Consider the following 18,071-nt stretch of genomic DNA (forward strand, 5'->3'; position numbering starts at 1 on the left):
AAAACGACATCAAAATCAGCATTAAAAGGTGAGTCATAGTGTGGGAGAAGGTATGTGTCACCCCTAAACCAACACAGGATTAGCTTTCAGATATACAGAGAACTTCAAATATCTTTAAGAAAGGGCAAACCACACAGAGAGAACAAGCAAACGATATGAAAGGCAAATCCAAGGAACAGAATCTCCAAATGGCCAGTAACAATAAGGAAAGACACTTAACCCCACTGGTAATAATGGAAATGCAAATGAGAGCAAAAGGAGGTATCTTTTTATTCCAACAGATGGTAAAAAACAATAAAAAATTTAGCTTGACAATGTATTGCATTGGCAGAGGTGGAGGAACAGGAACTCTAGCTTGGGGCTCCTATGCAGGTAAAATATTTGGAAAGCAATGAGCAATGCTGAATAAAGGAAGATGCCCCGCCTTTTATACCTGGTGATTCTAATTTGGGTTTTTACTCTAGAGAAACTCTTGCATATATACACGAGGAGCCACATATACGAGGATGCCCAAGGTAGCATTGTGCATCACTGCAAAAAAGCTGAAACAAGCTACATGCCCATCAGTAGGGAAATAGATACATGAGCTGTGGTTTATTTGATCAACAAATTTTACAAAGAGAAGACGAAACTGCATCTATAGGTATCAATATAGATAAATCGTAAAAACTTAAGTTTCAGCTTGGGCAATATAGTAAAATCCCATCTCTAAAAAAAAAAAAATACAAAACCTAGCCCAGTATGGTGGTGTGCACCTGCAGTCCCAGCTACTCAGGAGGCTGAGGTGGGAGGACTGCTTGAACCCAGGAGGTGGAGGTTGAAGTGAGCTGATACCATGCCACTGCACTCCAGCCTGGGCAACTGAGTGAGACCCTGTCACAAAAAACAAACAAACAAACCCCAAAACTTATGTTAAGTAGAGAGAGCAAGTTGCAAAATAATGTTTATGGCATTATGCCACTTAGGTCAAATTTTTAAAACACACAAAACAACAGTATATATGTTTACACATAAGTATATATGCAGTAAAACACAAAACCTGCACAAGAATAATGCAAATCAGCACAGCAGTTACCTGTAGGGAGGAAAGGGAAATGAGGCAGGATGGGGGTAAGGGGCCCTCCCTCCATCTGTAGTATTATTACTTAAAGAAATATGTGGTGAACCTGGCAAAATGTTAACTGCTGCTAAATACGGATGGTGGGGACAACGGGTATTCCCCATGCATTAACTATTTCATTATTTAAAGTGAGACTACTTTAAAAATAGTGGTCACCTACTCTGTGCCAGGTGCTGTGCTGGAATCTCCATCTGCCCCTCCAGATTTGTCCTCCACCCTGTGCCATGGACCAGGGGGCTGCACATGGGGCTAGGTCAGTGGGCTCCCTCTGGCTCCTCACTGGGTTAGGCTGATGGGGAGCAGGCTGGGGCACTGCCTCCTCTGGCTCTCTCCCTGCGGGGTCACTCCTGAGAGGTGGCAGTCTGTTTCTAACCCTGGGGTACTGAGCTGTCCTTTGGGGTCCCCACACTCTGCCCACATCTTTGTAAATAGCCCCATTCTGAAACTCTCTTCCAACCACCCAACTTGAGTGTGTCATCTGTGTCTGCCTTGACCCTGCAGTGCCTTCACATTTAGTCCACACAGCACTCCTCTGAGGTCTATATTATTAGCTTCAACTTGCAAGTAGAGTAGTAGAAGCTCAGTGGGTAGGCATCAAGCATGCGTCCAGGACCTGGCTGGCGATGGGGTTAGGTTCAAGTCTAGGCCTTGTGAGTGCATGGAGCAGACACCTGGGACCACCTGCCAGGCACCTTCTCAGGAAGCACATTCTCCTCCCACTGATGTAGACAGGGGAGGCAATGCCAGTCCAAAGCGGCCTCGCCTCTGGCCCCAGCTGATGGGTCTACGAGTGGACACCCTCCCCAGGATTTTTGGATTTGAGCCTAGAAAGCATTTGAGGACAATCTCTGTTTGATGAATGAGAAATAAGGATGGCCATGTTTCCCTGCTTGTGGTGAGGGAATCTGATCTGTGGTGACAGAAAAAGAAAGTAACCTCACTGAGTGAGGCCACAAAGCAAGGTGGAAGAGAGTTCTGTTTCAGTTGTTCCTGACACCCAGTGTATCCCTGGCCTGGCTGTTCATCCTTCCTTGGTTTCTGTGAGCCAATGGTTCCTTTTTCTTTCTTTTTTTTTTGGAGACAGTCTTGCTCTGTCACCCAGGCTGGAGTGCAGTGGTGCCATCTTGGCTCTCTGCAACCTCCACCTCCTGCATTCAAGTGACTCTCATGCCTTAACCTCCCAAGTAGCTGGGATTACAGACATACGCCACGATGCCTGACTAAATTTTTTTTTTTTTTGTATTTTTAGTAGAGACAGGTTTCTTTAGTAGAGACGGGGTTTTGAGACCATGTTGGCCAGGCTGGTCTCAAGCTCCTGGCCTCAAGTGATCCACCGATCTCAGGCTCTCAGCTGGAATTGCAAACATGAGCCACTGCACCCAGCCCAATGGTTCCTCTTTTGGTTGAAGTCAGCCAGAGTCTGTCTTTGTTGCTGCAGTTCAAAGAACCTTAACAAAGAGACCCCACCACCCGACACTGACTCTTGGCGCAGCTGCCTCAATAAATTAGCTTGATGGCAGGAGAGAGGGGAGGCTCTCTGAGGCCCCAGTTCCTGCTTTTCAGATGGCATCTCAAGAACAGGATCTGACAGACCAAGCCACAATAATGGAACTGGAGAGGTGTGGCTCTAAAGTAAAGGTTCTTGGCTGAGACTTCACAAACCCAGGAGAGGTGTATGGAAGGCCTTTGAGGTGTACAGAGGACTGAAAGTGCAGCTAAGCTTTTGTATGTGTGCATTTTCCTGGCAAGGGATTCCATGTGGTCATCATCTTCTCTGAGGCTCGGGAGAATCACGAGGTCAGGAGTTCAAGACCAGCCTGGTCAATATGGCGAAACCGTCTCTACTAAAAAATACAAAAAATTAGCCAGGCATGGTGGCACGTGCCTATAGTCCCAGCTACTCAGGAGGCTGAGGCAGGAGAATCACCTGAACCCGGGAGATGGAGGTTGGAGTGAGCTGAGATTGCGCCACTGCACTCCAGCCTGGGTGACAGAGTGAGACTCCATCTCAAAAAAAAAAAAAAAAAAAAAAAAAGAGGCTCTAATTCTTAACCAAAGAATGTATCAGAACCATCTGGAGAGAGTGTTAAAAATGGAGTTTCTTGGGCCCACCCTTGGAGACTGATTTTGTGGGCCACAGGTGGGTCTGGGCGTTGCCGTCAGCCAAAGCTCTCCAGGTGATTCGGCTGTGCAGCCCAGGGAAGAAACTCTGCTCAAAGCGCTGCAATAAAGGCAGGCTCTGTTCCGAAGGAAACATCTAGTGCAGTTGTTCCAGAGAGGAAAAGGAAGAATGAAAACCATCCTGCTTTGTTTTGGTTTTGCACATATTGCTCAAGAAACGAATCCATGTAGAGGGTGGATCTTGCCTTGTTTATCAGCAGCCGTGTGCGAGGGATTACAGTCTCGCTGCCTGAGTCACTCTGGCTCCCACCCTGACTCAGAAAAGTGTTTTCTGAAGGTCAAATTGCATTGCTCCTCCCTTGTGGTTTGGAGTGGAATCCAAGGCTACCTGGTGTTGTGGTAGTAATAATCATGATGATAATTATAACCTAATGAGATGCACCCGGCGCCGTGCTCTGTACCTGTGCCACAACACTTGAGGTGGAAACTCTTAGTAGCCCCATTTTACAGATCCGAAAGTGGGGCTTACAGAGCTACAACACACTGGAGGCAGGACTTGATCCCAGGTGTGTGGCACTCTTGTGGTGGCTGGGGAGGAAGGCTAACTGTTCAGAGGTCAGGTGCTGGTCAGAACACGAGGAGGGAGGAACACGGTGGCCATATCTGAAGTGATCTAGTAAACTGGAGACACTTCCTCCAGGAAGTCTGTAGGGGGTAAGACCCAGTTACTACCCTTGAGGAAAGGAAGGTGATGGGAATTAGCATCTATTACGCACTGTGGGCCAGACTTGAGTAAACACTTCAAAGTCCTGTTCTTTGACTCCTATGAGGTTAGTAACTTTTATCACCGCCATTTTAAAGGAAGGCTCAGAGGCACTCTGCAGTCACACAGTTGGAAGCTCCAAGTCTCTTCTGGTAACTTCTTTTGGCCCTTCCTGTTCACTCCTGCCTGACTCGTTTTCCCATCTGTCTCCATGTGCTTCCTGCCTCTAGCTCCGATTCCCATGCTCAGTCTCTCCCAAACCCACTGGACTTGCCCTTGGTCTCTTCCATTCAATTCTTGACTCTCCCTGCAGGACTAGGCCTGGATCTGCCCCCTCTTCTTTCGGCTATGGACGGCCCCGGGAGGCATGCCTGGCCTCAGATGCCCCTTGACCCAACTGGAGGAAGGGTGGGGGGCCCAGCAGAAGAGCCTGCAGCTTCCCTGGGCGCCGTTTCAAAGCTGATGCTGCTCCCCCCGCTCTGGGTCTCAGCTCCTCCCCTCTTCTGCATTGTTGACCAACAGCCTGGGTCTGACGCGGAAGCAGAAGAATTCCCATTCAACTGGGCCCCAGGGATGGGGGGCCTCCCTGCCAGTAAGTGACACCCTCTGCTACTGAAAGGCCTCATGTTCTTGCCCTGCCAAGCCTGGGGTGGCCACCACGTGACAGCACCAGGGACACGTGTCTTCTGGGACCGCTTGTGAGCTGGTGGCTGGCAAGTTTGTTTCTCCATGTCTCGGGGCAGGGGCAAGGGTGTGGGTGGTCATCATGCACCAGGGCTCTGGGCTGGCTGAGCAGAGTACAGTTCCTGCTGCCAGCCCCGATATGGCACGGACAGCTGGAAAAACTGACCATGTGGCTTGACTATCTCAGAGGATTGCTCCGTTTTTCCTCAGCATAATTTTTCCATGAATAATCTTTAAAGCTCTTTAAGTGGCTGTTTCTTTAGCAGTTTTATTGGAACATATGAGAACTGACAGTCTCTGTGGGGAACGAGATATCATGTTGAAAAAAAATCTGGTTTTCATTACATTTCTTTCAAGAAAGCAACAGGCTGCCCAACAGACCACTCATTGATTGGAAAAGAAAGGAGCCCAGAGCCTCCTAACAATGGCCTTGGAGTGGACAGGATGATGAAGAGTGATGGCAAAGACTCAGGATCTGAAGGCACACAGGCCTGGGCCCCCACCTGTGTCTGCCACTTGCAGGCTAAGTGACCTTGGGCAAGTCACCTCACACCTCTGAACCTGAATTCTACATCTGCAAAACAGGAATGGTGACCCTGACTGACAGCCTCCCTGTGAGGAGTAAGCCATACAGCATCCCTCCCTCCTTCATGTGACAAACTTTTCCTGAGCCCTGACCTTGGGCCTGCCCCTGGGGCAGGAGCTGGAGATACTACACTGGATTAGAAAGATGAGTTTCTAGTCAAGTGTGGGAGAGACAGAAGTAGCCAGGTAATTAGACCAGGAGGGACATCTACTTTTACATGAGAATACTAACAATAATAAATACGGTAAAGGCAACAACTATACCAATAATATAACTACAACAATAACGATGGTAATAATGACAGTAGCTAATGTTTACTGAGCATCTACAAAGCACCAGGAACTGTGATCAATGCTTTGTACACCTGATCTTAATTAAGCCTCACATTAACACTGCCATGCAAGTACTGTTGCTATCTTACTTTTAGGATGTAGAACTGGACGGGGGAAGAGTTCAGGAACTTGCCCGGGTGAGCAGTCAGTGAACAGGATAGCCCTGAGCACGGTGCATGTGAGAACACAGAGGGGACCCCTGGAGGGTCTGATGTCCAGGCAGGTGCAAGAGCTCCAGCAGGAGCAGTGATGGATGCAGACAGAAGAGCATGTGCACAGACTCGGGGTGACAGAGAGCAGGGCCTTTGAAGAAGCCTGGAGTTCAATGAGGGGACGGTGTAGAGATTTTTAGGAAGGGGCACTGATGCATTCAGATGTGTACCCTAGAAAGTTTGCTTTGGTTGGAGAACAACTGGATGTTGCTTGACACCAAGACTTGACACCACAGGCTAGGGGTATGGAGGGAGGGGGACTTGGAGTGACCGTCAGTGGAGTGGTATCCATGGTATTGTCAGGTTTTGGGGACATGATGAGAAGTTCATTTTGGGATTGATGTCTGGAGGCCACTGGGTAGATGAAGAAGACGTGTTTGGGACGGGAAGCCTCATTCCCACGGATTTCCAGCAGCATCCAAGTGGCCTGCCTGGGACAGCACTGCCCTATTTAAGCAGCCTGGCAGCCCTGCTGCCGCTCACACAGGCACTTTCCAAGTATCGCACATCGGAAATTAATGGGAGGCAGCTGTGGCAGAAGGGAAACTACTCAGCTTGGAGTCACAAGACTTGGGTTCCAGTCCAGCCTCTGCCCCACGCTGAGCTGGGAGCTCACAGTCGAGTCTCATCCTTCGGAGCCTACGTTTTCTCATTGGAGAAGGGGGCTTGACAACTGTGCAACTGGGTGCTCTTGCAGGTGCCACTCTGAGCCTCTGGTGCACAGAGTGACTTTTGCCTAATGTGAAGGGGGCTCAGTGTCCTCAGTGTCCCTCCTGCCCATGCTGAGAATCCGGTTCCCAAGGACTCAGGCCCTCTCCAGGTCTGCCAGACCCCGTGTCTCTCCAGGACACTGGGGCCCCTCTGCACAGAAAGTCTGTGTTGAAACCCTTCTCTGGCCAGGTTTCACAGTGGAGCCTGGGAGCTGGTCACTTTCACATTCACACACATTGTTTCTCATACATGCAGCTCTCACGAGTTCTCCCCGACAGCCAAGAACTGTCTCACACATCACTCAGAGGGCCTGGTTCATTCTCTTTTTTTTTTTTTTTCTTGAGACAGGGTCTTACTCTGTCATCCAAGCTGGAGCGCAGTGGTGCGATCATGGCTCACTGCAGCCTCCACCTCCTGGGATCAAGCGATCTCGCCTAAGCCGTGAGGAGCTGGCGTTGTAGGCACGCGCCACCATGCCCAGATAATTTCTATACTTTTGTAGAGATGTGGTTTTGCCATGTTGCCCAGGCTGGTCTTGAACTCCTAGACTCAAGCGATCCTCCTGCTTCAGCTTCCCAAAGTGCTGGGATTACAGGTGTGAGCCACTGCACCTGGTTGACCTTGATCATTTCTTTCTGTAAATGGCATCCAATCACCGGTCCTAGGGCAGATTCCTAGGCCACGGGGAGCGCGGAGCAGCAGATGCCGGGGGAGCTGCTGGTACTCGTGAGGAGCTGGGCCGCATCCAGGCAGGGAGTTGGCCAGAGGTAGGTTTGAGTCTCACCTCTTCTGCTTGACCTTGACGTGACAGATGCGAGACTCCAAGAACAAAGGAGATGTGAAATCCCAGAGTAATGGGCCACAACTGGCCTCCTATCCCTGGAGCTCCTCACAGAGGGCCCCTCCCGCCCATCTATTCTGAAAATATAAACAGGCAGATAGAGTATGTTTCTGGAGAGAAGAGCATGTGGAGAGAGGGCCTACCCCTTGCCCCGGGACTCTTTTTCTACTCACACATAGTTGGGGGGAGTCTCCACAGACCCCCTGGGGAGGCTGAACTATGTCTCTACCAGTCAGGAGACCCAAGGGAGCTGCTATGCTTTACTCAGGCCTCACGAGGCCAAACGGCTGTGCTAGAAGACAGTGGTGGCCACAGGCCAAACGGCTGTGCTAGAAGACCTGTTGTGCTCACAGGTCTGTTAGAATGAGGACAGGTACAGCCTCCTGTAGACCGAGGTGGCCCGTGTGAGAAAAGCTGGCAGAGTTGAGGGCTGGAGGGGACCCAAGCATCAGGAAGCTGGCAGTGGGCACCAGACTTTGTGGGGGGCATGGACGGGGCTGCAGGGGTCCCCCAAATAGACTTGCATCTGCCTGGGTCAAGGGACTTGTGGAATCTCTGAAATACCCATGAAAGTGCCTGGGAGAAGAAGCATCAGCGATATCAGCTGCCAGCTAGAAGGCCCTGTGAAATGGTTTGCCCCCTCCAAATCTCATGTTGAAATGTGATTTCCAGTGTTGGAGGCAAGACCTGGTGGGAGGTGACTGGATTGGGGGGCAGATCCCTCATGAATGGTTTAGCACCATCCCGTTGGTGATAAGTGAGTTCTCACTCAGTTCACGTGAGATCTGGTTGTTCAAAAGTCTGGGACCTCCCCTCTCCTCACCCCTGGCTCTCTTGCTTCTGCTCTCACCATGTAACATGCTTGTCCATCCTTCACCTTCTGTAAGCTTCCTGAGGACCTCACCAGAAGCCAGGCAGATGTTGGTACCAAGCTTGTAAAGCTTGCAGAACTGTGAGCCAATGAAACCTCTTTTTAAAATAAATTACTCAGTCTCAGGTATTTCTTTATGGTGATGCAAGAATGGCCTAACACAGAAAATAGGTACTAGGAGTGGGGTTATGAATTAGTACATTTGCAGTACTATAAAGGGATACCCGAGGCTGGATAATTTATAAAGAAAAGAGGTTTAGGCTGGGCGTGGTGACTCATGCCTGTAATCCCAGGACTTTGGGGGGCCAAGGTGGGCAGATCACCTGAGGTCAGGAGTTCAAGAGCAGCCTAGCCAACATAGTGAAACCCGTCTCTACTAAAAATACAAAAATTAGCCGGGCATGGTGGCAGGCAACTGTAATCCTAGCTACTCGGGAGGCTAAGGCAGGAGAATCACTTGAACTCAAGAGGCAGAGGTTGCAGTGAGCCCAGATCATGTCACTACACTCCAGCCTGGGTGACAGAGCGAGACTCCGTCTTTAAAAAAAAAAAGGAAAGAAAGAAAAGAGGTTTAACTGGCTCATGGTTCTACAGGCTATAAGGAATTATGTTGCCAGCATCTGCTTCCAGTGAGGGCCTCAGGAAGCTAAGGTACAAGCCACCATGCCTGGCTAATTTTTTTTTTTTTTTAACAGATGAGGTTTTGCCATATTGTTCAGGCCGGTCTCAAACTCTACTCTGGGCTCAAGCCATCTGCCTACCTCAGCCTCCCAAAGTTCCAGGATTACAGGCATGAACCACCATGCCTAGCCCCTAAACATGAGATTTGCAGGGGAAACATACTCTCTTTGCCCGTTTATATTTTCGGAAAGGATGGGCGGGAGGGGCCCTGCATGAGGAGCTCCAGGGATAGGAGGCCAGTTGTGGCCCATTACTCTGGAATTTCACATCTCCTTTGTTCTTGGAGCCTCCATCTCAGCAGCCTGTCACGTCCAGGTCAAGCAGAAGAGGCGAGACTCAAACTCACCTCTGGCCAACTCCCTGCCTGGATGTGGCCCATATCACCCTATGCTCCAATTACCACTGTATCCTCTCCTCCAGTTGCTGCAGGCCAAAGAGATGGAGAAAGGCCTAGGGAGGGAGAAGGGCCAAACACCCCTGCTCTCTTGCCACAAGCTGCCAGGCCTGAAGCACCCCAACCAGGCTGAGACAAGGAGATTAGATTTAATGTCAGATCAGGTTTTGAGTTCTGATTCTTACATGGAAGTTGCCTTCTGAGGACCAACTGGGGACAATGTGTGTCTCAAAAGTGACTGCAGGAAAGTCAAGGACATGCCAATGTAATGCTCACTTGCACTATACAGATACATGGAGCTGCAGGGACAGAGCCCAGAGGCTGTCCAGAGCCTTGGGCTTGGCAGCTGGTTCTGCCACTTCCTCAATGCATGAGGCTGGGCGAGCACCTGCATCTTCACCTGTAGAATGAGGATGACACTGGCCCCACTTCGCAGTGTCTGTGTCAGGGTCACTGAGTGAGCACAGGAGAATACTTACGATGGTGCCTGGCAGACAGTACATGCTCAGTGCAGCTCAGCTGCTATCACTGGTGTTATGTAACTCTTGGAGTCTCTGTTTCCCTCCCGTGGAACAGCTGAGGTGCTGGCTTTAAAACCCATCCACAAAGTCTCTGATGCTGCTCCCATTCAGTGGTAGGGTCTATGTCCCTCTCCTTGGATCTGCAGGCCTTCGTGACTGCCCTGAGCAGCAGAGTGTGGCAGCAGTAAGGCTGCGTGACTTCTGAGGCTGGCTCATGAGGGCTCTGTGATACAGGTTCTACCCTGCTCTCCTTGGCCATTTGCTCTGGGTGAAAGCCAGCTGCCCTGCCGGAGGCTGCTGATACTGAAGCTGCCACGCTGTGAGGAGGCCCAGGCCACAGTGGGAGGCCACAGGTAGGTGTTCCACGCCCCCCACTTGTAGCCCCAGCCCCATCTGGCAGCGAGCACTGAGCATGTGAGTGAAGATGGCTCCAGGTGACTCCAGCTCCAGCCCCAGCCCTGTTCAGCTTCCTGACCCACACAGTCTATGCATGTAGTAAAATGGTTGTTTCATGCCCTTAGGTTCTGGGGTGGCTCGTGAGTGACAGCAGTACTGGTATGCTGGTGACTGCCCCAGCAGGAGCTCCCTCTGTCCCCCTACCAACTCCCCGATGTCTGGACGGCACCAGAGCCTGCTTGGGAGGCCACGAGCTAACACTCTTAAGAGGTGAGTGTATGCCAGGCGCTGGACTAAGGGGACTTCCCCAGAGACCCTGTGAAGTATGTCTGTGTGAAGATTCCTATTCCTATTTCTCCAATAGGAAAACAGACTTACGGGGATCAAACCAATGGCCCAAGGGCCTACAGCTAAGAACTGCTGGAGCCAGGCTCTGAACTGAGCTCTGCCTGACTCCAGAGGTGGTTTCTACCACCAGGCAATACGACAGGGAGACACACAGGTGTGTCAGAGAGCAGTCCTCACAGTGCGAGCACAGAAACCAGAGGCCAAGGCCGAAGATTTTCCTGGACTCGCGGTGCTGCCCAGGAATCTTCCGAAAAAACCTGTCAGTTGGTAAAGCCACGTGGAGGCGGGACTAACAAAATCTGGAAATGTCTTCACCAGTTCCAAAGTACACACAAACATTACTTGCCCTCTCTGGGGGTCAGCGTTCTTTATGATTTTTTTCTCTCCAGGAAAATATTAGTTCATTTATAGAAACTAAACATTACATGTGGAGGGAAAATGGAAAACGTGGCATTCTTGGCCTTTTTTTCTCCACAGACACAGAAACTGAGAAGGTTTCTCCATTTCCTTTCTCACAGCCTATTTGTTGGTATGGATCTGCCCACGCAGTCATTCTGCAGCAGTGGAAAGTGGGGGCCAGCTCTCTGTGGGGGGCAGGGACCAACCCAGAGACAAAGGGCAGCCTCAGCCCATAGACCATTTCGGACGTGAATCAAGGCCTCAGAGGGCAAGACCTGGGCCGCTGTCAATGCCAGGGCAGGTGGGCTGGGTAGAGGGGTAGAGGTGCGGGCGCTGCCTAGAAGAGGGCCAGAGAGACCGCCCGTCACATTGGTCTCGCCCCTACTGCCTCCTTTCAGGTTCCTCAGTGCGCCCGTCCTTGCCCCTGGCAGCTTTTGCTGCCTGTTTCCCCCACTAAAACGTGAACTTTGGGGGGCAGGTTCTTGCCTTCTCTCACTGGGCACCTGGCTCATAGCAAGCCCTTGGCCCGGAAGTCTTGGGTGAATGAACCAATGAGCACGTCTTCGGGCCTCTCCTTGACAGGTGTGGGGGGATGTGCCTACTGGAAAGGGCACCGAGCTGAAGCCTAAACCCCCTCCTGAGGAGCCGGGGAAGCCTGCGTTCCTCCCATTCCTGGGACTGCAAGAGGCACATTCCTGTCCCTGAGTCTGGTCGGGCTCCTGCCACGCCGCTCAGTCTGGCTGCCAGGTCCAGAAAGGCCTCCCTGGAGCTGCCCCTCTGGCTCCACCTCCCCAGGACCCCAGGCTGCTCCACAGCTGCAGCAGCACCCGCTCTCTGTCTTACGAGGCTGCTAGTGGGAAGCTGGGACCCCCAAGTGTGTCTGAAGCCTTCCAGGCACTCCTCGATTCTCTGGTGATCAATGAAAACCTTCACATCCTGCTTCCAGGGCTGAAGCCAGGGATTTGGAAAATTGGTTGAAAACACTCCTATAAGCTGGGGCTCGCTCTGCTGTGGAAAACTGCCGGCATCAGCACTTCTCCCAAGGCTGTGCCGAGTCAGCAGTCGGCCCACTCTGGAGCTGCCTCCGAGGACCAGGTGCCTACAGGACCCTGTGAGGAGCTTGAAGAGTTGTGGCTGATGGAGGGATTTCTGTCCTGGGCTCTAGGAATTCTAGACTGGGCCCTTCCTCAGGGGGCTTTCAGTCTGGCAGGGCAGACAGACATGGGCAAATAAGCACACAGCTAACTGTGCCATCACTGCAGAGGGAAGTGCCACGGAGGGGCACGAGGGCCAGCTGCGGGAAGGAGCCGGGGCTAGCATGTGCCGGTAAAAACCAGATAGTAAATAGTTCAGGCTCTGCAGGCCACAGGGTCTTTGTCCCAACCACTCAACTCTGCCACTGCTGCATGAAAACAGCCACAGGCAATATGTCAACCCAAGAGGGCTGGCTGTGCCCATATGAAAACAGAGGGTGGATTTGTCCCCCAGTTTGCCAGGGCCTGGTTGTTACAGGGCCTGACCTGATCGGGGTGGGGGTGACAGTGGGGAGAAGGCTTCCCCGGGGCAGGGATGTTTAGATAAAAGCTGCAGGCTGATTCAGTGATGAATCACAGAATCAGGCAGAATCACAATATTGACAATTATGATAATCACATCACCACGATCAAGTTCCACCTACCACGTGTGTTCTGTGCTGGGCACTGTGCTAACAACACAACCCTGTGAAGGAGGGAGACTTTATGTCCACTTTACAGATGGAGTCACTGAGGCTTGGCAGTATGCTGAGTAGTCCGTTTGCACAACTCGGTTGCATTTTTTGCCCCGTCCACTTGCCACTTCTAGTCGGGGGAGGCTGCCCCCTGAGATGCATCTCCTGGACCCCTTGCCCCTAGCTTTCTACTGGATTTGGCCAAGGAAAGGCTCTGGCAGCAGACTGAGGGCTGGAGGAGAGAGAGGCCAGGGATTTCTCTCTGCTCCCTCCTGCTTCCCCCTCCCTGCCCACAGACCCTGCACAGCCAACCACCCTCCAGAACTCAGCCATCCCTGGGGTTGGTAACACTTCTTCCCCATGCCCTTCAGCCTAGGACTCCAACCTCCCCAGGACCCTGGGCTGGCCCAGGGGTGCCTCGCCATGCTTTACTGGTTCTGTTCATTAAAGTCTCTTCATGTGAACCATCTGGGGTCCATTCTGTCCCTTGCCAGGGCTCTGATGCTGGAGGTTGGCTGGCTTGCTGGTTTCTGCTCTCACATGGCTAATAAACAACAGAGCCAAGTAGAGGTGTGGGTGGATCGTGGGAAAGGAGGCTGTACCTGAGGAGGCTGGGCCAGGGCTGGCTCCTGGCTCCCCTGCTGACTTCCAGGACAGTCAGGGGTCAAAAGAGGCCAGGAAATGCAGTGCTGCCTTTCCTGCCCCAGGGCCCAGTGAGTGACCCCATTCTTGAGGCCCCCAATTAGCACTTTTAGTTGTCTAAGACCGGCTCCAGGTCTGCAACCTCCTGGTCTTCTCCCTAACCTTAGCAGGGGGAGCCAGTGTTACTCAGTGCAGACCTGGGCTGGGGGCTGGGGCTGAGGCGGAGGCGGAGGCAGGGCCCTGGGCTCTTCCTCAGGGAGGAGATAGTGGGGCAGATGGTGGTGAAATGAAGGGACCAGCTGGGTCAGATAGATGCCTGGAGGGGAAGAGGAAGCCTCTGTTGCCATCGCCCTGGCAGGAAGCAGCCTGCAGGCGTGTTGAATGGCGGGTGCTAGGGAGAGCCAGACTGGCAGATGAGGGCTTGGGCTGGAGGTGAGGCTGGAGGCACCAGGGAGGAGGGGGCCCTCTGAGCCTCAGTCATGAGGCTGCAGCACCAGGACCTCCTCCACACTTGGACCAGTGGACACCAGAGGCCCACCCAGAGCTGCAGCCTGGCTCTTTATCCACTCATCTATCCACCCACCCACCCACTCACCCATCCATCCGTCTCCTCCAAAAACCCTACGAAAATGGAGCATCTACAAAAGGCAGGCATGACGCCAGGTGCTGAAGATTCAATGACGAATGAGTCGGGCCCAGTGACCAGACAGAGAAAAATGACAAGTTGTGGTGAGTGCCATAAAGAAGTCAAGAGCTGAAATAAAGGCCGCCCCGAGCCCAACAGGATGAGCAGCAGCAGACCACAAAAACGAGGGGAAGAATGTCTAAGGCTTGAGCGAGGGGCCTGGGGAGGAGAACTTCACAGAGGCCTTGCTACTCTCAGGCAGAGGTGAGGCTAGGTTGTGGCCTGTGGATGGACACAGCCACTAGGGAGAGGCAGAGTTGGCTCACGCCAAGGTGAACACCACCCTGTGCCTGACGCTGGGCCCTCCCACCTCTCCCTGCTCAGTGGCTCCAGCATGGAATCAGGCAGCAAGAAGGGGCACTGGGAGATGAGTATTCCAGAGCTGTCTGAAGAGCAACAAGTGTGGCATGGAGACTTCTTGGCATTTAGAGAAGTCCAGGGATGTGGCTCATCCTGTTAAGGCTATTGAACTGAAGAGGCTGCAAAGGCCAAACAGGCCTCTTATTCACACTAATTTGGAGGGGACACAGAAGGACAGACCACCACTTCCACTTTGCTCCAGAATTCTGGCACTATCTCCCAAAGCAATAGGCTAGTCTTTGCTAGCATTCCTTCTGTAGCTCTAAACAACTGCTGTCTCATACAGTCTTCTGATAGGAACCCTGCCCTGCTCCCTCCCCCTCCCCCACAGGTCAGGTGTAGGTGGCTGAGCATCTAAAAGGAGCAATGCTGACCGAGGGGGAAGGTGTTCTAGAATGTCAGAGATGACAAAGTAGAGACAAGACCAGCACTAGGAGCTTTCCTTCTGGCCACCCTTGCTGGTGGCACCTGCCACATATGGAAGGCAATGGATGTGGAAGACTGCAAGAGATATTTTAATACTGGGCTTATGGAAACCCTGTGAAAATCAAGTTTCCGCCAGGACTGTCTTGAGGTATAGAAAACAGCATTTCCAAAGGCCTCGAGAATCAACTAGCATGTCTCTCTAAGATACCAGAGGTCCCGAGGGGTGCTGGAGGCAGGGTCCGGCTTGTACAATGCAGCCAGGAGAGGCTGGAAAAGGCAAGCAGCCCGGAGTCCCCCCAGGAATCAGGGCAGAGCCTTACTGGGTGGGGCTCATGAGAGGCTGCCACACTGGCCCTATGGGCTCTGTGGTCCTGTGTCCACCAGGAGCTGTTACAGAGGTTGGCCTGGCACTGGAGAGTGAGGAGAGTGGCTTCAGCAGGTCAACGGGCTAGGGGAAGTGTGGCACCAGATAGCAGCTTGCAACAGCCACTCCCTTACAAACACAGCACATCAGACTCTGAGCTGAGTGCCTTGGAAATAGTATTTTGTTTTTGACATTCCAGCGTTCCTCGGAGGAGGGTTTCATCATCCCATTTTATAGGTTAAAAAAAAAAAAAAGAGGCCCAAAGGGGTAAGTCACTTGTCCAAGACTGCAGTAGCCTAGAACCCAGGGTGCTATGACCTAGAGCACAAACCAGCAGGAGGAAGTGCTGTTGGGTTCCCCTCGACCCCCCACCCCGCCGACCTCTCCCTGGACAGCAGTGGACAGCTCCTGTCACTGAGAGCCAGTTGGAATATGAGTAAAAGGTAATCATTAAATAATAAAGATGAAGCAGCCAACACTGAGCACACTTTCACAACGTTAGTGTGAGCAGAGCACCTTACAGGCAGGCATGAGCTTACTCAGGATTACAACAACCCAAGAAGGTAAGTCCTCATATTATCTTCATTCTGTGGATGAGGCCACTGAAGATTACAGGTAAAGCGACAAAGCCAGGAAACAGCGGAGCTCGGGCTTGACTGCAAAGCCTGGGCTCACATCACTAGGGGACAGTGTATGTGTGTGTGTTTCACAAGTCTGATGAGCCACCTGCATCTGGTGGCACTAAATATCCTGGGTATCCTTCACACCCCTCCAGGGCACATAAACCCAAGCCTGGGCAGCAGCCCTGCTAAGGGTCCAGAGAGCCTGGAGAAGATGCTGGGGCTTTCTCTACCTTGTGTGTGCTCCCAACTTGGGGCTCTGATCCTGCCTCTCTTGGGGTTGTTCAGGCCCAGGCTCTAACACTCAGGATCTTCCAGGGAGCCCTGGCACAGGGGGGAAGCACACAAGTCCTGCATGATCAGGAGCCTGGGCAGATTGGTGCAGGAGGGCTGTGAACAGGGAGAGCTGAGTCTGCTAAGCTGCAAACTTGACTTGCCCTTGGGCTCCCCAGTCAAGGCCAACTCTGGCAGCCACAATTAGGCTATTAAGCGGGTTTGCTCCCACTCGAGGTAGCTACGATACCTGCAAGATCTTCCTTGGAAGAGACTAGTCTTGGAGAGCTGCTTCCTGGTTCGATTCTGAGCGACAGTCTGAAAACAAAGATTTTCATAAGATCAGATGGGCTCTGGTTTACCACACGGGAACCTATTTGGGGCTGGGAAAAGCTACTATAGTCACAGAAGCCAGGAATACTGTGAGATCTGCTCCAGATCACAGTCACTTCCCTCTGAGGTCTCCAGGGGGTTTCCACAGCCAAGAAACAATGGTTAAGAAAGACAAAGTGAAAAGGACTTGAGTATGTCCTACTGTCTACTGAGCACAGATGTGTTCACTCTGAACCAGGACATTTTCTAGATGAGGAAACTGAGGAGTGGTGAGGTTAAGCAGCTTCCCCAAATTCATAGGATTAGCAAGTGGCAGAGAAGGGGATCAAACCCAGGACTGTCTGACCCTGAACCAGAGTTAGTTTTTTTTCTTTTTTTCTTTTCTTTTTTTTTTTAGATGAAGTCTTGCTCTGTCGCCAGGCTGGAAAGCAGTGGCGCAATCTAGGCTCACTGCACCCTCCGTCTCCTGGGTTCAAGTGATTCTCCTGCCTCAGCCTCCCAAGTAGCTGGCTGGGAATACAGGCATGCATCTCCACCCCAGGTTATTTTCTATTTTAGTAGAGACAGGGTTTTACCATGTTGGCAAGGATGGTCTCCATCTCTTGACCTTATGATCTGCCCGCCTCAGCCTCCCCTTTTTTGAGTCAGAGTCTTGCTCTGTCACCCAGGCTAGAGTACAGTGGCAAGATCTCAGCTCACTGCAGTCTCTGCCTCCCAGGTCCAAGCAATACTCACGCCTCAGCCTCCCGAGTAGGTGAGATTACAGGTGTGTGCCACCATGCCTGGCTAATTTTTGTATTTTTAGTAAAGATGGGATTTCACCATGTTGGCCAGGCTGGTCTGGAACTCCTAAGCTCAAGTGACTAGCCTGCTTCAGCCTCCCAAAGTGTTGGGATTTACAGGCATGAGCCACCGCACATGGCCTCTGAACTGGAGTGTTTAATCATTACACTGTACTCCCCGTCATCAGATGCCCTTAGAGAGGGACAAGGCAATGGACATGCTATGAGGACTGGCCCTCCAATATAACTTTTTAAAGCACTGATTAAGAACTTCTGGATGAAAATGACAGAGTGAGACTAGATGCCAGACTCTCCCTCTCTTTCCAAAATCAACAAAAAATTATAAAAGCTTATGAGTAAAAGAACTCACCAGGTGCAACTAAACAAGGGTAGGGGCATAATTTAAAGCCATGAACTTCAAAGAATTACAGTCAAGGAAAGAAAAAGAGGATTCTGAAACTGGACCAAGAGTTGCATCATGGCATGGCTCCTGTCAAGCCCAATGAGGGGTCTCACTGGGTCTGAGTGGGGGTCCTTATCGTTCCCTCTGCTGATGGCACCAGATGCTGATGAAATAGGTCGAGAGCACGGCAGCTCCTCTGATGGAAACGAAGGCTCCATGGGGCATGATGGGAAACCTGAGGGTATCTCTAGGAATGGGATACAGCTCCCCAAAGAGGTGAAGGACACTCCAACATAGGCCTTTTGCCAGAACCCACATACGTGAAACAGACTGCTTGCTTACTGCCTCCACAGAGCCTGAGCCTTCTACTCCCCCAGGCTACAGAAGAGGAGAAAAACTAAAACCCCTGGACCTCCCAGCTAGCAGTAAGGGGTTCCCCTCTCACACACATGGGAGGAGGGCCAGACATCTCCTCCACCCTCATAGGAGAGCCGT

General features: G+C 51.7%; 1 protein-coding gene across 15 annotated transcripts in view; it reads right to left on the bottom strand.

Moving 5' to 3' along the window:
* RALGPS1 (Ral GEF with PH domain and SH3 binding motif 1) overlaps nt 1–18,071 on the bottom strand; it is a 311,271-nt gene that overhangs the window by 32,507 nt on the left and 260,693 nt on the right. For all 15 annotated transcript variants that reach the window (XM_017892871.1, XM_017892865.1, XM_017892868.1 and 12 more), the window contains one exon: nt 16,309–16,376. In XM_017892871.1, the coding sequence (XP_017748360.1) occupies nt 16,309–16,376 (68 nt within the window). The remainder of the gene's footprint in view (nt 1–16,308; nt 16,377–18,071) is intronic.

Source organism: Rhinopithecus bieti, unplaced genomic scaffold, assembly GCF_001698545.2.
Source record: "Rhinopithecus bieti isolate Rb0 unplaced genomic scaffold, ASM169854v2 scaffold_22745, whole genome shotgun sequence".
In the NCBI taxonomy this organism is placed as follows: Eukaryota; Metazoa; Chordata; class Mammalia; order Primates; family Cercopithecidae; genus Rhinopithecus; species Rhinopithecus bieti.